Below are 20,642 nucleotides of genomic sequence, written 5' to 3' on the forward strand. Positions count from 1 at the left end.
ACTCTGGAACACCCCCACAAATGAAACCAGAATCTCCCCATCTCGGATTGTTCTAAAGTAACTTTTGTTGAGGGTCTGTGATGTGTGAACACACTACTGATCAGCATCTATTGCTGTATGCATTTGCTGGTGACATACTGGAGTGTGAGTTTCTCTGTGGTGTTGCTACATGCAGCACACAGTGGTGGAGGTATGTGCGAGAAAGACAGAGGAGGCTGCCATTACTTCACTTGATTTGCAATCTCTGACTTGGCTCATTTCCTCTTGATCTGCTGTACATCTTTATTCACTCAATTTGTAATAATTGATAACGGTGAACTAAAGGGTTGTCATCAGCCATTCGGTCTCAGCTTTAGTCTCCCCTTCCCTCAAGGTAAATAATGGATTACGCTGTATGCCTAGTACACAATTGAAATATTTAACAAACTATGAAGATAAAACAAGAATAAGCAGAGAGTAGTGAAAATGCCTGGCTGGTGTAAAGGCTATGGAGATGATGTGGGAAGTTTGTTCAGCACCTTAAAGCACAGTATAAATGCCAAGAACCATAATGAAATTAAATTCTGGGTCCCCTGCTCTCATGTAATTCAGCAGATTTCTGTTTCAAATAAACCTTTGGTTTAAGAGTTAAGTCACTTACACATGGAAGTGTTAAGACACCTGCCTTAGTTTCTGTGCTATGTAAGCAATAAACACATTCTATAGGCTCTTTTAGGCCTACTCATTTTCCTCTGCAAGTTAGCAGACCATGAACGCTGAGGATGCTGTAGGGATAGTGGCACACTGACATTCTGCTTACCTATATGTTTTCATTAGGGTTAGAGAAGGGCTTTGGCCCTTCTGCAGAAGTTGGACTACAATTCCCTTTGAATAGTAGCCACTGCAGTTGGGGATGAAGGGAGTTGTAGTTCAAAATTAGCTGGAGGGCCAAAGTTGTGCAGTCCTGGGTTAGAGAGAATTTAATTTGCTACAGGTGATGGCCTGCATTTGGGTGAGTGGACAACAAGGTTGATCCACAAAGGATACAGAGAACACAAGATGGGACAGATGGACATTGGGGCACTGACTATTTTATCATGAGTCAGTAAAGAGAAAGGAAAAGGCAAAATCTGCGTTCATGACTAAAACATGTATAGGATTGGTCTTTGCAACAAAGCCACTTTAAAATGTACAAGCAGAACAGAGAATATCTGATTCTGATCAGCTTTGATTATTTTGCTGAGTTTACTTCTGGTTTAACATGCACAAGACAAATCATGCTGGAAACTGGTTATCAGAATTAAGAATTTTAAAAGGCAATCTATATATTTATTTCTCTAAAACGTACCTGTGGCTAACTATGTGTGGCAGCTCTCGCGAGAGTTTGCAAGCAGCTGCCAATTAGCCACAAGGACAGGGGAGAAAATGGTGGTGGTGCCGGCCGGGGGTGGGGTGGCGGTTGAGGCTGGCCGGCGGCAGGAAGGAGGAGGCCGGTGGAGGGCAAACGAGCTGGCAGGGGGTGGGGGAGACAGGGAGAACTAGGGGCTCAGATGCTCTGTGCCAGGTCAGCTAGTATTTTATTAAAGTCTGATGTAACAGTGACCACAACTTCAATGTTACTCCAGCCTGAATAGGAGGGCTGAAAGTATGGGTGTATGGAGGCTAGTGTTAAGTGAGCACAGGCTATACAGAATGTGCTTATTGCTTAAATAACACAGAAATCAATACAGGCACCTTGATTTAAGATTTCTGTGCTTTCTGGTGCATGATGGTAAGTGCCTTAACTCAACTCTTATCCTAAAGTGAAGGTTCTTTGATCCATTCATTATTAAAAACAGAATGCTGAAGACAGACCTTAGCCTTACCCAGCAAGACACTTCTTAAGTCATTTCCCTGTTAGATATGATGAACATTAAGGGCTTGCATTTTAAGAACCCATGATCTTGCTCACTCCTGCACCACCCACCCCATGCTGCCAAATTCTGCTCTGATGGAGCAATTTGCCTTAGGGAGACCGCAGGAAGTTGCTATAGCAATCTGACACCAAGGGCATAAAAGTTACAATTCTACTTATCTACAAATATCTTTTGTTTGTCATTTGTGGCACATTCCTGGGCTGATTGTTTTTATTGAAAGCAGTTCTTTTCTATTTTATAAACACTTTGTTACCAGAACATCTGATGGCAATTCTTTCTACAGGCTACCAGGCAAGTGGCTATTGTACTGTGAGCTGCCCTGACCATCTTGGATAAAGGGAAGGATGTAAACATGAACAAACAAACAAACATTAACATGCCTGTGCTCCACTACTTGGGACACTGCAGGCTTTGTCACCAAAGATGAGGCTTAACTTGTTTTAAACAATATATGCTGACCCTTTGGGCAAAGGCTTGAGAGATAAGATGATTTCAAAACTCCTGCCTTCTAGAGAAGGTATAGCATGGGGAAGGTGTGCTGCAGGACACAGAATGCTGTCCTTTGCCCACTTCCTCCATCAGGCTGTTAATTGTCAATATTAAAATGGAAGCTAGAGTCCTTCCTTCTACTCCACTGATCATCTCCATTCCAGTTTCATTCCCCGCTTCTTCCCAAAATAAAATCCAGGCTTCAGAGAAACAGGAAGACAATCCTATTAGGATTCCATTTGCCTGAGGAAGACCCTGGCTTTTTTTATCTGTGGCCTGGGGAGGGAAGCAGCACTACTGAGATGGGAAAATTTTGAAATGGCACACTTTTTTCTCCTACCCGTACTAGCTAACCAAAGGACTGCACCTCACTCCCTAGGACCAAGTGTGATGAGGCTTTACTGCCAAAAGAGGATGAACATTCTCCCTATAATCTTATAATAAGGTTGTATGCATGATTATATTTGCTTAGTAGCAATGAGCACACCAACACTTTTTTTGTCGTATCCCAACTCTGAACCACATGCATGGATTCTGCACCTACAGAGCTAGCTTCGGAACATTCTTGAACTTTTAGCCAGTGAGCTAGTGCTTAACCCTTCTGTCCAGGAAAGATGAGGTCCTATTTATGTACATGCTGTCAAGGGCAGGATGAGTGCATTCTGGCTCAGTTTCTTCTCACTCTCGCCAGGACCAAGGTAGCAGCAGGAAAGGTGGGTTGTGCAGCTGCACAAATGACTCCCTGGAGAAGAGTAACAGGAGAGGTGAGCAGCCACTAGAATATCAGCAAGCTGGAAGGATGGGGTTGTGTCTTCAAGCAAAGGGGTTCTCTGAAGGACAGATCTGCCCAAAAGGTAATCTGTCCAGGAACAAACACCTAAGGCATAACATTTCATAAATGTAAAAGGCAGAATATGCAGTTGTCTTGAAGAGTTCCCCAAGTGCTACATCTCATGTGAAGGCCATAGATGGGGCCAGCCCCTGGCAGAATGAGCCCTAAATCTCCCAAGGGAGGAGCTAGCTTGGCTAGGTCATAACAAGACTGCAGATACAACCAACCAGCAACATAGATAAAACCTCTTACACTTGTGTGAAGCACCATAGTACAAGCACCATATTTGCTCTTTATGGAATGAAATTATACACTAAAGAGAGAAGGCTAGTGGTTTTCAGACATCCAGAGTACATAAGGCATGCTCCTGCTCTTCATGTGAAGAGAAACCTGGTACAAACCCAAACAATGTCCCGAGTGAGCTGAAAAGTAGAAATGCCTTTAAAGAGGAAGGTAATGTCACAAGACTGCCTTATTCTGGTGAAACCAGGGCCGTGTTTTAAAGCACAGAGTCCACTGGCCCATTGCACTGAAGGCACAGCCACTAAGGAGGTCATCTTAAAGGCCAGAAGATTGACACCACAGGTGGTCATAGGCTCAAATATTTGTGTAAGCACCAAAGAAATACCCCACAACAGATCAAACTGGATGATAAAGATCAGATGGAGCACCATCTGAAGCACCAGATGGAGCATGTGAAACTGTTTCACAAGGTCACAGGGGTGGGGTGAGAAGAGAAATTCGTTTTCCACATGTAAGTGAAATGCTAGTACTATAGCTATATGAGCCTGAGGGACTACAAAGTCAGATCAGATTGTTGACTATGAAGATGTTGCAGTGAAAAAACTAACTAAAGAAAAAGACCAGTTTACCTCTGGTAGACGTTGGCCTGTCTGCAAATGTTGGACTACAATTCCCATCATACTTGACAATTGACCACTGTGCCTGGGAATGATGGGAGTTAGTCCAAAAACAGATGGAGGGCTGAAGTTGTGCAGCCCTGAGCACAGGTCTTTCTTAGGTCAGGTTTACAGACATTAGCTAAAATGTGCCTTACGGTTGACACAGGGAGGGCTCCGAGGCCCCGTCCAAGCCTGCAATACCAGAAAAGGCAGCTTCAGAGACTTTCTGAACCTGAGGGCTGAGACAGAGACTTGGACATGCCCACAGGGTAAATTGCAACTGAAGGTGTGGACGCAGTCCAAGCAATCTTACAGACCTTAGCCTCACTGGTGGATGGGAAGGGATCCTAAGGCAGCTGATGTCACGATTGGGATGGTCAAACTGCTTATGAAAAGAAGAGCCAAAATGGACATTGTAGTAAATACCAAGGAAGAGCTGGTGTAATGAAGTTGCCAAGGCAGGTTTAGTGAAAGGCATCATGGTTGCCACTGGAATATTTGAGGTAGGCTGAATTGCAGATAACATAGGATAGAGGCTCATGCTGTTCATCTGAGAACCTGAACAGTTAGGTTTCTTGGTGCTAAGGATATCAGGATGGAGGTGGAGAAAGCATAGGGCCACTGGCAGCAAGGCTGAGCAGTAGCCACTGGAGTAAGAACAGCACAGGCAATATAGTGTGGCCGATAAAAGGAGCCCCATCAGTAGAGATCATGATGCAATTTCCCTATCGTAGTCAGTCAGATGAAGACGGTCAGCACACAGAGAAGCTTCCTGTTAACAGGGAAGCAAACAATGACAAGGGAAATAAGATGGGTCCATCCAGGCCAGTGCTCCAATTTCAATCCTAACTGGAGAGGTAGGCACCCTAATAACCCAGCTGTCAGGCCTGTGCAGGGGCATGACAGGAGATGGCAAGCTGGTGAACAGAGAAATTCCAATGAGGCAGATCTCCGAGGGGGAACGGTAGCTTCTGTCTCCCCTTTGGGGAGGAGAGTGGGAACCTGAGAAAATACTAAAACCAGATGAAGGAATTCTGGGAAATAGTCTTTAAAATATCTCCAGGACTTGCTCCACTAGGAACCCTGAACTCAGCAGGGGGTGGATAAAGGGTAACAGATCTGGTGAGGCCACTGATCGGGAACCAAACAAAGCCATGATGGTCATTGGGGAAGAAGCTGATGTCACCACCGGTGTCTCAATCACCACTTGCACATCCAAAGAGGTTTAGAGTCACCCTGATGCGGCTGCTTCTTTGCATGGCTCCAGTGAGGTAGGGATGTGCACGGAACCGGTGGGGGCTAGTTCGACAGTGGTGGGGTATAACTTTAAGGTCAGGGGAGGGTGCATTCCCCACCCCCCGCCACGTTTCCCCCACCAGCACTTGTTGAAAAACCGGTACGGAGGGGTGGCAGCATACTTCCCTGCCACCCTGTCCACTCATCGGACCGGAACTGAAAGGAAGTAGCGCGTGCGTGTGGGTGTGACATGTGCGTGCACACTCTACTTCCGGTCATTTCTGGTCGGAGGAGCGGATGGGGCGGCACACTGCCACCCCACCAGACTGGTTTTTCAGCAAGCGCCGGCAGGGGAAATGCAGCGGGGGTGTATGTGGTGAGTGCACCCTCCCCTGCCCTTAAAGTTCCCCCCCCCCCAACTGCCAAACACTTCAAACTGCCCGGTGTTTGAACCTGTCCGGAGGCCTGTAAAAGAGCCTCCTAACAGGTTCGTGCACATCCCTACAGTGAGGGAGCCAAACAACACTCACTACCCTTGGAACCCGAGATATTTCTCTATCTGAAGAGAGATTTCAGTGTCTGCTTTGATATCAAAGCCATGGAAGCTGATTCGGTGCAAGGGTCAGAAAGCAGAACTCCAACCAGGGAAAGATGATTTCAAAATAGAGGTCAGGGCTGATGCCATGAGCTGCTCCACAATAGTAGCCAACCAAGACCCTTTCTCGCAAAGAATTACATGGACTCGTGTATATGTTGTACCTCAACTGTTCAGATGACTTTTAAATAGCAAGCATAGAAGTCCACCTTGTGCTTCTCACCTAGGTTGTGGCATTAAGAGATAGCAAGCTTGCCCCCACAGGAATTGCATCTTTAAGACACACTCATCTTACCAAAAAAAAAAAAAAAGGAGCAATGAAAAACAAGAAGGATGGAAGTTATGTTCCAAAAACCACACTCTACCCCTTGGGTTCACTCTCTTCCAAGAACCTCCTCCCAGTCTGTTTCCAGTCTTTGTAACTTGCCCCCCACCAAACCTGAATGAGGTTTCAATCTAGCCAAGCCAGCCCTTCTCGCAGAATTGGGACTGTGAGCATTTTGTAGAAGGAGGAGGAGGGAGGGAGGAAACAGGAAAGAAAGTAAGCCCAACTAAAGCTGCAGTGGAAGAGTGTGTTTTCCTTAGCCACTGCAAGTGCGGCAGTTAGGGGAGAACTGAGTGGGCAGGTCCTCATTCCACTCTTGAAAGCATGCATATAAATAGTGCTTCCTAATTTAGGAGAAGGCAGCAGACGACAATCTAAAGCTTGCTGGCTAATCCTCTATAGATTTTTCCAAAGCCAGCTCTACACAGGTACAAAACCCACTAGTGCAAGTACACAATGGCCATGAAGCACCCAAAATAATTTTTAGGAGCTTGAAATGGGCTCTGAGCACTTGTGTTCAGAGGACTAAGAACCGTAGCAAAGATACGGACATGGTGAGCTGTGAAAGTGAGAATGAGGAGTGTTTGCTGTATTTGGGAGCAGACAGAAATCTAAGGTTAGGAATTAAAGGAGGGGTTTTGTGGTCCATTAAGGGGTTGCAAAGAGAGAGGTGAATAATTTGGGCTGCCAAATTCTGGATAAGATTGAGAGAGCCAAGGTGCAATGACAAGCAAACCAATTGGCTGGTTAGGTCCCTCCCTTGTCCACAGCCCCCCCCAACGGCCCTCAGACCTGTCTGTCCCACTTGCCCTTCCCTCTGTCTCCTGCTTGCTGTGCCATTTTTCTTCAGTCCCCCGACCTTTAGACAATCTACCCCTTGGGCTCACTCTCTTCCAATAAACTCCTCCCAGTCTCTTTCCAGGCCTTGTAACTTGCCCTCCATCAAGCCTGAATGAGGTTTCAAGCCAGCCCTTCTCACAGAATTTGGACTGTGAGCATTCTGTAGTAGACAACTTTGGTCCTTGAGTAGTCTGAATGTTCTGTTCCTCCATGGCAGCTTAGGCAGCATCAGACGCTTCACCACCACAAGCGCAGGCCATTATAGATGAAGAGCTCCATGGAACAGGGTTTCACGCATGCCACTTAAAAATTAAATTCATAGAACTTTACTCCAATGGCAGCAATCCAGTCTTGTAGAAGTTACAGATATTTACCAGCCCAGTCCCTACCAAAAGAAAGAAGTCTGGGTCACATTTGGCTGTAGAAGACTGAGGTGCATCAGGCTGTTAATTCAGCTTCATCAGCTTGTCAATGAGTGTTACTCTCTGGTTTACTTAAGTGGGAAACGTGATCTTTGCTCACAGTTCTGCCAACCAAAAGCAACATTTGGCCACAGCAAATATGCAGATGGATCTCTAGGTCTTCCCCTCAACTTTACAGATTCCCCATAAATGGTTAATACAAGTAGGGAGTGACATGGAGAAGAAAAAGGTAGCCATCACATAGTTCTTTGGTTATAGATGATGGCCACAACCATTCAGTCCAATGTTTGGACAGCAAAAATGTGTACACACAGAGAGTTCTCTTTCAGTGCTTCAAGTGAGAGGGAGAACCACCCCACCCAAATCTTTGCTTATGACATTAGTTGATGCATTGAAGACATGGACCCAAATGTGCAAATGAGTTCCTTCTGCAGAGCTGGGCGATGTGTGTGTAGGTAGGGAGGCAGTTTATGGTGCAGTGGCACCCAGGCCAAACTCTGTGCCATACATTAGATGACTGGGAGGAAAGGAGAACTGCCCAGTGTTGCTGGCTACCGCTTCCTCTCGCCTTTCTGTGTCCTCTTCTTCTCTTTCTCCTTCCGTTCTTGCTTGGCCAACTTGTCCTTCTCCCGCTGAAGTTTGTCTTGCTCCTTCTTCCGCTGTGACTCATCCCGCAGGTGGTCCCTCTCCAGCTTTCGGGCATTCACAACAGCTTCCAGATTTGTGTTTCTGAACAAAGCTGACAACAGGGGAGCTGAGGAGAACAAGGAATTCAACACACACCAGAAGACCCTCTCTGGGAATAGTAAATGCAGAATTCATCTAACAACATCTCTCTTTTCACAACAGCAGCCCAAAGACACCTAACCAGGGCTGGAAAGCTTCAAGGACAAGGATCCAATGTTGCTCATCAGAAAGAGATTTGGACCCAAGTCCAACTTGGCAAAGAGGCACCTTTTAACATGGTGATTCTCTTTTATTTAGCAAGGGGAGAGTAACTGGCCCTATCCACACCCAGCACAGTATCTCCAGTGACTGTTGCTGGTGTCTATCTTATTTTTCTTTTTAGATCGTGAGCCCTTTGGGGACAGGGATTAATCTTATCTATTTATTATTTCTCTGTGTAAACCGACCACTTTTGGAAGGGCAGTATCGAAATCAATCAATCAATCAACCAACAGTAAGTCCAGCATTCAAATCTCAGTGCAGCCTTGTAGGGGTGTGCACGGAACCGCGGAGCTGCGGTCCGGCACTGGGGTGGGGATTCCATTAAGGGCGGGGGAGGATTTACTTACCCCTCCCGCGCTTTCCCCACTCCGGCCCCGTATTTACTTTACAAATCGGGCGGCAGGATACCTCCCTGCTGCCCCTTTCCCCGCTGGCTCCTTGTTCTTTCCAAAATCGGGCAGCAGGATACCTCCCTGCCGCCCCTTTCCCTGCTTGGCTGCAAAAGGCTTCTTAAAGCCTTTTGCAGCCAAGCAGGGAAAGGGGCGGCAGGGAGGTATCCTGCTGCCCGATTTTGGAAAGAACAAGGAGCCAGCGGGGAAAGGGGCAGCAGGGAGGTATCCTGCCGCCCGATTTGTAAAGGAAATACGGCGCCGGAGTGGGGGAAGCGTGGGAGGGGTAAGTAAACCCTCCCCCGCCCTTAATGGAACCCCCCACCCCAATCCTTCCGAACCGGACCGCCCCGTGTCAGGACCAGTTCGGAGGCCTGTAGAATGGCCTCCGAACTGGTCCGGGCACATCACTACAGCCTTGTTTTCCTCATTGGTACAATGAGAGCAGTGGCCTTTTCTCAATCTACCAAGCTTACTTTGAAGAGAAAACAACAAAGCCTATAGAGCAGTTTGCAAATTAGAAAGCACTGTATAAATTATTGCAGAAGTAGTCGTGATATGATGTGCAGCTACACATCCAGTTCATAAGAAAGATGTGAAGCAAAGCTGGCACATGACCTGAAACGCCAGTGCACAGCTGCAGATAGACAGCCCTCTAGAGATGCCATACTATACTAAGATTCTACCCAAGATCAGGTTTGAGAGTGTATGGGGCAGCAAACTGGCTGGAGTTAAGCAGGTGGGGCTGGTCAATGCCCAGCTGCCTGGTAGCTCCATGTATGTCACCTTGAGTTCCAGCATGAAAGAAAGGCAGGATATAAATGTATTAAATAAATGCTGTCCTACAAACACACACACAATGCAATAGTCCTCCCCATTATTGTACCTCTCTTGCTCTCAAATGTCAACATTTCTTTCCTCCTGCTATTGATCAAAAGAATGTCCTTGAAAGGATACATTGTTCAGAGGGGATGGTCACTGCTGCTGCTCCGGGACCATCTTGTACATCTGCTTCAGTGTGATGAGTTAAGGGGGATTTGGTAGCCAATTCTGGCTAAGCAGTACTGTAGTGGGAAGGATGCTATGGATGACAGACATGATGACTACAGACCCTGAAGATGGACACTCAAGTTTTATTATCCTGACGACTGAAATGTTCTGAAGACATTTGCTGTCATCAGCAGGAGAAGAAGAAGGACTCTGCTTGTTGCCAGTAAATGGTAATGAGTTGCATGCTACTGTTAAACATGGAAGGTTCCATTCCTAGCTATCACAGCTAATAGGGAAGGATAAACCTGTCCTCCATGAATGTATTTAGTTTTTTGCTTTTAAAAGCCAGCACCATCAACAAATCTTACAGCAATTTGTTTCTCAAGTTATTTCTCCTTCCATTATTTTGCCTCACCTGTCCTCACTGAGCAAGTAAACACATATGACAGAACAGATTATTTAGCAATGATGGACTTGCATGGCAATAATCCTTTCTGAACCTGTCCCTTAAATTACATTTCTATAAGTATAGAAATGTGATAGATAGATAGATAGATAGATAGATAGATAGATAGATAGATAAACACTCTAATTATCTCTCATAAACTGATTACACTTACAGCCCTTTGGTCTTACCCAGAACAGCAGTTATTACACTCAGTGGCTGGAAGTCCTCCAGGGATAGGGACAACTCTATTTTACAAAATGCATGTCTATTGTAATCTGCTCTGAGCCCATGGGATGCAGTGAACTAACTGTAATTGTAATTTTATTTACGGTCATTATACCAAACAGAGAATAAAAACTAGTAAACAAGTGTGTGTGTGTGTGTGTGTGTGTGTGTGTGTGTGTGTGTGTGTGTGTGTGTACACACACACACACACACACACTCTAATGACCGTAAATAAAATTACCATTACAATTACAAATAAAGAGAATGGAGTGAGCTCTAAGCAAACAGAGAATCCATGTACTCCATAATTAGACTATTCCTATTACTTAAAAAAACAAAACAAAAACCAAAAACACACCCTGAAATGAGGCAAGAATATAGCACTTATCACAGGAAGGGTCAGCCAGCCACTGAGTAGATCCAGCAGAATATCAAAAACCACAACACAGAAAGGATATTCTTCTTCATCAGTCACCTCAGCGTATTGGGCCAGAAGGGCAGCTTTCTGTAGTGTCTCTTCCTTTGAGGTTTCCTTGGGCTTTACTACAATCTGGGCCTGCTTCTCAATGAGGGTGGCAATGGCTTGCATCTCATCTGGGGAGAGAAGAAGCAAAAGCAAACGTAAATAAAAGGAGGCAAAGTTCATGAACGAGAAGCCACAAGAGATATCGCCATCCAACACTCCATAACATGATCCACATTTTATTCAAGTCTCATTCTCTGAAGTTGTTATATTCTGTATCTGCAGTGTAGCCAAAATGATATCACTTCTGAAGAGGAGAAGGGGTTAGACGAGTTTGCATGTGTTAGTGGGAAGAGACACAACAAACAGTTTATATCTTATTGTGTATTCTCTAGCTGAAGATTCAGGTTCACACTCTGGTCATGTCTCACTTTGACTTCTGTAACCTTCTTACCTCTTGCTTTTTGTCATTGCACCTTGGCTCTCTCAATCTTATCCAGAACTTGGCAGCCCAAATTATTCACCTCTCTCTTTGCAACCCCTTAATGGACCACAAAACCCCTCCTTTAATTCCTAACCTTAGATTTCTGTCTGCTCCCAAATACAGCAAACACTCCTCATTCTCACTTTCACAGCTCACCATGTCCGTATCTTTGCTACGGTCCAACATCTGGGGACCCAAGGCTAGTTTAGAGGACTGGGTAATACCATAAATCTTATAGTGCCTGGACAAAGAACTATGGACTTTACCTATTTTAATTTTAAAATTAAAATAGGCAAAGAGGTTAGAGATTATTTTGAGCAACAGGGAGCCATGCTCAGTGGTGATCTCCTGTCCTGGACACTAAAGTTCTATAGAGACCATCTGGGATGTCTTAACCCAGTGATCTTCACTATTTTTCAAGTAGGGGATACTTTGGGGGGGGAAAACCCAAAAAAACTTCAGTGCGAAAGTCATTTCTCACTGTGTTGATCTCTGCACTGAACTGTTTTTCCCTCAGAGCTGAGGACCCTTTAAGAGAAGCAGACCCTCTCAAGAGCTCTATGGGGAAAGCTCTGGGGTGGACTACACTTCCCAGCACTCTGTGTGTACCTTCCAAGTTGGTGCAGAGGCCCAAGATGGCCATTTTCGTTAAAGGAACCTCCCTTTCCAGCACTGGGCAAAGCACAGCACTACACAGTGAGAATGGTTGTCTCTGCACGGTGACAAGGGCTTTGGCCAAATCTTCACACAGGCCCAATAAACAATTACTCAGGGGGCTGCAATTAGGGTTTATAGGGACCATCACTCGTCCTCAGGCCTTACAATGAAGGATACTGTCTCAGCCTTTACCAGAAAGTAACCATGTATATATACACACACTCCCTTGCTCAATTTTTTTAAAAATTAAAGTTACTAGAAGTTGGGGGCGGGGGAAATAGTTTCTAAAATTCCACTTACTTCTATTAACCTAAAAACATAGGCTGACATGAGGAAAATTACTTAAAGTAATCTCATTGGAATCAAAAGGACAAGTTAGGCAGTGGCCAATATTAGGAAAATTACTCAATGGGACTTCTTTCAGTAATTTTCATCCTCATATCAGCCACTAAGATTAGTATTATAATTATTATTATTAATTAGATTTCTATACTGCCCTCCCAAAAATGGCTCAGGGCGGTTTACACAGAGAAATAACTAACAATAGCAATAGCAATAGCAATAGCACTTACATTTATATACTGCTCTATAGCTGGAAGCTCTCTAAGCAGTTTACAATGATTTAGCATACTGCCCCCCAACATTCTGGGTACTCATTTTACCGACCTCGGAAGGATGGAAGGCTGAGTCAACCTTGAGCCCCTTAGTCAGGATCGAACTTGTAACCTGCTGGTTACAGGGCGGCAGTTTTACCACTGCGCCACCAGGGGCTCTAAACAAATAAGATGGAACCCTCAGCTGATATGCTGAGTATGGAACATATTGCAAGTCATTCCAAAAATGCAGTTCAACAACACAGATTAGCAAAGTGTCCAGTGCCTAAATGTGTGGGACTTACTGTATGTAAAGAAAATAAAACACACAAGTTCCAGTCCAAAAAAACTTCCGATAAATTAGGGCAGGACAACAATGGCAGAGGGCAAGGGCAGACACAGAATCTGCAAGAATAGGGAGCAGGAGAGCTAACTGATAGCAAATGGTGTGAAAGAGAACCTGATATCATCATTTTGGAATGGCTCCCAGGAGGAATCTGATGGAGAGCTCAGGGAGCTTGATAAACAGTGGGGGGAGGTGTACCAGAACACAGATGTCAGGAGGAGAAGGGGAAACCAAGAGCAGAAGTGCAAATAGAGAGAGGGGCAGGGCAAGCGGAGATACAGTAAGAGAAGAAAAGACTTTAAACACAGAAAGCAAGTGGCAGCCAACTCCAGTGATATCAGGAGGAGCAATGAGGCATACCTTCTTTTTTCTCTTTGGCACCAACATTTTGGGCCTCTGACCACCTTTCAACTATTTCCCGGCAAACATCTTGTAGCACATCTTCATCCTAATTAAGAGGAGAAAGATTTTCAGTTGAAAAGAGAAAGGCTTGTCCATCATGAAGACACACAGTTCTAAGCACTCTTATGGGGACACTCTGGAACAAGGGTGCACACATGAAATGCCCCAGTGGGCCAGAACTAACCATGGTCTGCTGTGGGGGAGGAAGGCCATTTTCCAGCACAGGATCAAAATTAATTAACAATATTAATTAAAGCAGTGATTAGCTACTTGCTGATCTTTCCAAGTAAACATACATAGAACAGTGTGCCAGGCAGTATCTGGAGCAGAGAGAGGATGCCCCGCACAGAGAAGGAGGAACTGACCAAAAGAGCGGCTCTCTGCCTTTCTGAGGGGCGCTCTGTCAGTGCCTACCTGATGCTGCTGCTGCTGCTACTACTACAGTTCCAGCCCACTCCACCCACTGCTGTTGCTGAAGCAGCAGCAACTGGCCTGCTCTTGTCCGTCCATCACTGCCACATGCATCTCATCTGGTCTCAAGGGCCCAGCAGCATTGAGCTGCTGCTGCTTGTCAATGAGACAAGCCAAGAGCTTTTGGTGGCTCCTGCTGTGGCTGCCAGATATTCCTATCTGGGGGCACTGTTCCCTCTAACAGGGATTCCCAGATGTTGATGACAACTCCCAGCATTCCCAGCTGCAGTGGCCTTTGGCGGGGGATTCTGGGAGTTGCAATCAACAACATCTGAGAATCCGTGTTAGAGGGAACACTGCCCGGAGGCCAGCAAAAAAGTCCCCGCAGGCTGGATCTGGCCCACAAGCCTTATGTTGTGCAGGGCCTGCCCTGGAATCAGAGATGGCTCACACCTAAGGCGCTGCGGGGAAGTAACATGCCTAGCAAGCCAGGGGCTGCTGGTTTGACTCCCTGCTGGTATGTTTCCCAGACGATGGGAAACACCTATATCAGGCAGCAGCAATATAGGAAGGTGCTGAAAGGCATCATCTCATACTACGTGGGAGGAGGCAATGGTAAACCTCTCCTGTATTCTACCAAAGACAACCACAGGGCTCTGTGGGCGCCAGAAGTCAACACCAACTCAACTTTACTTTACTTTAACAGGAGGCCTAGGGCCAATCCAATCCCCGCAGACCAAGTAAAGATTTTTCTGGCTCCAGGTAGCCCTACCAAAATTTATCCAAGGTGTAAGGTAAAGTGTGCCATCAAGTCAATTTCGACTCCTGGCGCCCACTGAGCCCTGTGGTTTTCTTTGGTAGAATACAGGAGGGATTTACCATTGCCTCCTCCTGCGCAGTATGAGAGGATGCCTTTCAGCATCTTCCTATATCGCTGCTGCCTGATACAGTACCAGTGGGGATTCAAACCGGCAACCTTCTGCTTGTTAGTCAAGCATTTCCCCGCTGCGCCACTTAAGGTGTAGGAAAGGAGGGGGGGACTCCCGATAACACCAGCATCTTGCTTACAGCTTCACCTGTAAGAAACGTTTTTAAAGTTACTTAAAAATTAAAACATTCCATATTTAATAATGCTACATTACTCTTTTTTATTTTGTATGCAACATCAAATCAAATTTATTACTGTCCACAACTAGCTTATAAACAAAGTACAGAAAAGAAAAGAAAAAGCAATATTCAGCTCAAGCATATATAATAAAGCACAAACATAATATTCAGCAGCTCTTCAAGTGTGAATAGCCTACAGTGTCCCTAGGATTAACTGTACAATTTAACCATCTGTCCTCTAATACTGCAGGCCATAGCACAACATTTGGCAACTTTAAGTATGCAACATACTTGCTTATAAAGTTATGCCTGAGCAAAGAGACTGATTTGTCCTTCTGGCCTCCAGTTGGCCATCCCTGATAACCCTTAATGTTAGTTGGTGCCAGCTTTATTATGGAGCCTGATAGCTCAGCAAGGAGATTAGATTATGCTGCAAATTACACCTCAAATCACAAACTGCCTGAAAATAGAGTGGCCTGGAACAATACAAAAATTGGTCATCCTTGTTCTAGACAAAGAATTAAATTTGTATCATGGACAGAATATTCTGTAAAAAGAAAGCATTCTTTTTTAAAAATACAAATACTGGCATTCAGAATCTAATAGCCCAATTCTATGCATGTTTACTCAGAAGTAAGTCCCACTGTGATCAATTGAGCTTAGGTAAGTTCAATTCAGTTCATTGCTGTCAATAGACCAGAAGTGGAGATAAGCAACAATCATGTGCGCAACACAAAATATGGAAATGAACATTCCAACAATGAAATTCATAAATACAAAACAAATGTCTCAAAATAACCCCTACTCACAAAATAGTTCTGCCATCTGCATTAATTCACAACTTGCTTCATCTTTCTTACAGCAACAGCTAGAGTCATCCTGGGAACTTTATCTAATAGATATTTAATATAACATTGAGAAAATCGGCCTGGCAGAGCTGTCACTATAGGATAAATCGATTATGGGCAGGCTTCAGTACAGAAGGTGCAGAACAGCAAAACATGCTCCACCAACTCCACTTCCTGACCATTACACAGATTACATTCAGTGTTCTCTCTAAGGCGTGCTTGTGTGCGCGTGCTCACACGGTTTTTGATGTCCGCTCAGTTAATTTTAGATCCTGCTCAGGTTGAATCAGGAAGGCTCTATTCTAAATGCATGTGTTCAGACACTGCCTTGATACTGCCACCCAGAAAATTCATTCTGCACACAGATGGAAAAAATGAGAGAACACTGATTACATTGTCCATTACATGGACAAACCCTCAAAGACAGGGGGATCCATCCTATCATATTTTCCCTGCAGAACCTGTGAGGGGAGTACATTCAATCTTACCCAAGTAAAGGCACTTCGACACTTCACTACATAGATGCTGCTAAAGTAAGTAGTAGAGATGTGCACAAATGGCGTGTGCAGGTGCGGGCGGGGAATTGTTTCCTTAAAAAGTAGGTAAGGTCCTTTTCCAGGTGTGGTGCTTGCAATACCAAAGGCTGCGTGTGGCTCTGGCACTGTTCCCTGCACGTGGCATCAGCACACATATGACCGCCGTGCACAGGCTGCAGGGAACAGCACTGCAGCCACATGTGGCCTTTGGCAGAACAAGTGACATGCCCGGAAAAGCAGTAGGGCAACAACAGAGCAGGTGAGGACCTGCATTTTAAGGGTTTAAGGTATTTAAGGTACAGGAGAGGAGAGCTGGTCTTGTGGTAGCAAGCATGACTTGTCCCCATAGCTAAGCAGGGTCTTGCCCTGGTTGCATATGAATGGGAGACTTGATGTGTGAGCACTGCAAGATATTCCCCTCAGGGGATGAAGCCGCTCTGGGAAGAGCAGAAGGTTCTAAGTTCCCTCCCTGGCTTCTCCAAGATAGGGTTGAGAGAGATTCCTGCCTGCAACCTTGGAGAAGCCGCTGCCAGTCTGTGAAGTCAATAGTGAGCTAGATAGACCAACGGTCTGACTCAGTATATGGCAATTTCCTAAGGTAGTTCCACAACCCCACCAAACTGGTTTGGCTGGGGGCGCCCAAGCAGGTTCGGCGCTTACTAAAGGAGGTGCCAAACCGGTTTGTGCACATCCCTAGTAAGCAGCGGGCTGAAACGCATTTTCATATGGAATGTCAAAGTGATCAAACCCTGGTGGCGCAGTGGTAAAAACTGCTGCCCTGTAACCAGAAGGTTACAAGTTCGATCCTGACCAGGGGCTCAAGGATGACTCAGCCTTCCATCCTTCCAAGGTCGGTAAAATGAGTACCCAGAATGTTGGGGGCAATATGCTAAATCATTGTAAACCGCTTAGAGAGCTCCGGCTATACAGTGGTATATAAATGTAAGTGCTATTGCTAAGTGCTATTGCTATCTGGTGAACAGGATGTGCAAGCAAAGGCAGAAAGATCTTGAAAGGATATATTCAAAAGTTTTTGCTTTATTAGAGCTACCGCATAATTATATTCCAACTGAAGGAGGAGAGCAAGTGCCAACCCAATATGGCAAGTTCTCTGGGCAGAGCCATCAGCAGAGAGATGGAACAATAATTCAACAGCTGTCCTGAGGATATAAACCTTCAGCCAAAATTTCAGGGCAACCAGACACTCTGACCTCAAGTGGGCACTGTCTTGTTTACAGCAGCATAACCGCATGCTTAGGTAGGTGTGCAATTTAAGCCACATACAATCATTAGCACAAGTGCCTTTGAAAACAGGCTGTAAAACACACACAAACCACCACTTTTAGTCTACAATCAAACAATTTTACTAAGAGGTAAAACCCACTAAATTTAGTGGGACCTCCAAATAGCTGTGCTTAAGACTGTGGCATTAAACTGGCTTCAAGATGAGATCCAAAAAGACTGCGCAAGCAAGAGGGTTGAACTCCACTGCCTGGATATTAACTGGTTGACTGTTGCTTTCCCCACCCCAAGGCTAGATGAGTTATAAAGCATCTTGTGCTACCTTAAAGTCCAACACATGAAGAGTAGTGCGAGTGTTCATAAGTGATAGTTTGTTTCATGCATCTAATAAAAATGAACTCTTGCCAACACAATGCATGTGTCAGTCACAAGCACAGTAATACTGGGTATTTATATTGTGTTTTAGTGTGTTCTCTAGAGGATCCATACACATTGTTGCAAATCTGACAATTACCTTCTAAATTAGGTATCTTTAACCCCATATTCAGGATGTGAGAAGAAGGGTGGGCTGAAAGACAATAGCTTGTCTAAGGCTCCCTAATGAGTTCGTAGAAGAAGCGAGATTTGAATCAGGAACGTCCTCGTTGTCACATCACTACGCCCTTACAGTTTTTCTATTGGTGGGGATGGAAAATTTTAAAAAAAATATTCAAGCCAACGACAGCCCTGGCGGCAGTGCAATAGATGGACACAGCTATTATCTCTTCGATTTAGTATTGTGACAGTACACTTAATAAAACCAGTACGAGCAAAATCACTCCAAATATGGGGGGAGAAAACAGTTTCCAGCCTTAGCCCTAGAAGGGCGACTCAATCCCCTCGTGCTGCAACGCAAAGGGGCGGGAGAGATTTGTACGAGTGCCGACCGCGGCCAATTTTCAATAGGTTGTCACTCTCACCTGTTCCCCCACCGCCAGCGCCTCCGCTAGTCCTTCGAGCCGTTCTGCGTCGTTCTCCGCCTCCCGCAACAGGCCTCGTACATAGGCGCCGTACACGTCCCAGTCTAAACCCAGCGCCTCCAGCTGCCCCTCCAGCCACGGCTCAAACGCGCAGGACGTCGCCATGTTGGTCGTCACCAGTCCCAAATAACACCGAATGCTCCGCACACGCATGCGTAGTCATTGAGCGCCGGACCAGACGCGCATACGCAGTGAGAGCGCGAATAAAATTAAGCCTGTGCCATAGAGATAGGAATAGATTAGACTGACAGACACATGTTCAGGTTCTAAAGTTCAGGTTTTAAAATACCTTGTTTTCCCTCTCGGGGGTACTAAGATCTGACCATAAATGTCAATGGAGAAATCCAGGATTTGACCACAGCTGTGACTGGTAACAGCGTGCATCTCTCCTTAAATGATAGCAGCAAGCACAGGAATTCCTTCTTTTGCTCAGGCTTTATTTCTGATGAAAAGTGTGGTGGGGGAGCATTAAAAAGGTCAACACCTCCTCATGCCATGCATTTCAGCACTCGATTTGGGCTGGGAAGTTGTCTGAAGGGCAATCTAAGAACATGGACTATTACTGCTTTGCTTGACCCCCTGAGGTTAATTTTTAAAGTGAATTTTTGATTGGAAATCCAACTAAACTTCAGTCCTACCTCTAAGCTGCAATATCAATTACAGCTACACTGGCTGTCATAAACCAGTAATCGCAGCCTAGTTACACACACACCGTACACTGTCAATATGGGGATAATTGATGTATAGAGATTGGCGGGGTTTGTTTTTTTAAATGTTTAAAATCTGAAACAAAGTTTTTCACACGAAAGAAGACCTAAGTTAGAAAGAGCATGGACTCTTCTCTTTTCGCTACTACTTCCCCCACCCCTGGGAGACAGTAGACACGCTTCTGCTAAATTACAGCTACGTTCAAATCCCTGAGTTTCTCCATTGATTTTTATGGGTAACTCCAACTTCTGCCCCCGGAAAAAGTGAAAAATGGCTTTTCCAATATAAACCCAGAAATTAACTACAGAGAGGCAATGCAGATAAGCCGTCCTGGTTTGGTTTTGTTCTTTCCCCTTATCTCTTTGTCTACGGCTACGTGATATGGAAGAGTGCTCACGCGTATTGCAAAGGATTTGCAGGAGCGAAAGGAAACCATAGAAACAAAAGTATGAAAGGAAACAAATACTTCGCCTTTACCAAAGGCGTAATGCAATGCAGCGCATGCTCAAAAAGGCAAGGTTGCCGGGGGGCAGGGGGGGAGCGAGTGAGAATATAGACTTATATACAAACTCAGACATAGTGCCGAGCTTCCAGACACACATTTTGAAAGCTGTTGTGCCCCCTCGGCGGAAGTGACGCCTCGCGCACAAAACAAACCCAGGATTTTTCTATAATGTGATTGACACTGAGCTCTTTCGTATCCCCCAAAAGGTACCGTAGCAGCAAAGACAAGAGCTCAGGGTACATATACTGACAGTAAAATTTAGTGAGATTTAATGCTAGCTTTCTTGAACTTATGGAAAGACGGCCTATACACGTTTTAAATAAATAAACAAACTTCCAAGTAAGCATTCATAGGATTGGGCCGCATAAATATATAAAACTCAGCAGCCTTCCATCAACTAATCCCCAGAAAGTCCTTGCATCTTGGTCTCCCCTGCATTCTAATGGCAGGCTGCAACAATTCAAGTGATTTTTAAATCCAACTCTTCTCTTCAACAAAGATATTTATTTAATGGCATTTATATACTGCCTTACATTAATTTCAAAAATACATAATTTTTTAAAAAAAACAGTAAAACAATAAAACAGCACATTCCTTTAAAGAAACTAACCAACAAGAAGGAAACAAGAAGAAACCAGCAGAGCAACAAAAGCCATCGAGGGGCAAGAAAGAGAAAGTAGTTAACCTTCAGAGACTAACCAAAGCAAAGCATTGTTTCTAGTTTTTGGAAAGCTAGCAGGGACAGGGCTGCATGGATTTCTCTTGCTAGGAACTTCCACAACAAT

At 45.0% G+C, this 20,642-nt stretch overlaps 1 protein-coding gene across 1 annotated transcript; it reads right to left on the reverse strand.

Moving 5' to 3' along the window:
* Positions 1–397: 397 nt before the first annotated feature.
* CCDC43 (coiled-coil domain containing 43) lies at positions 398–18,843 on the reverse strand. Its single transcript, XM_053259313.1, has 5 exons — positions 18,585–18,843; positions 13,440–13,527; positions 10,995–11,130; positions 9,831–9,889; positions 398–8,275 (listed from the first exon to the last, which is right to left on the reverse strand). The coding sequence occupies exons 1-5, from the start codon at positions 18,795–18,797 to the stop codon at positions 8,088–8,090; spliced, it is 684 nt and encodes a 227-aa protein (XP_053115288.1). The 5' UTR covers positions 18,798–18,843; the 3' UTR covers positions 398–8,087.
* Positions 18,844–20,642: the final 1,799 nt, after the last annotated feature.

The sequence above is a fragment of the Hemicordylus capensis genome, chromosome 6 (assembly GCF_027244095.1).
Source record: "Hemicordylus capensis ecotype Gifberg chromosome 6, rHemCap1.1.pri, whole genome shotgun sequence".
In the NCBI taxonomy this organism is placed as follows: Eukaryota; Metazoa; Chordata; class Lepidosauria; order Squamata; family Cordylidae; genus Hemicordylus; species Hemicordylus capensis.

Coding starts and splice junctions, on each gene's coding strand:
- CCDC43 (XM_053259313.1), bottom strand. CDS start 18,797: ATGCGTGTGCGGAGCATTCGGTGTTATTTGGGACTGGTGACGACCAAC. Junction 13,528..18,584: donor CGCTGGCGGTGGGGGAACAG/GTGAGAGTGACA, acceptor CCTCTTAATTAG/GATGAAGATGTGCTACAAGA. Junction 8,276..9,830: donor GACCATCCCCTCTGAACAAT/GTATCCTTTCAA, acceptor CCCTGTTGTCAG/CTTTGTTCAGAAACACAAAT.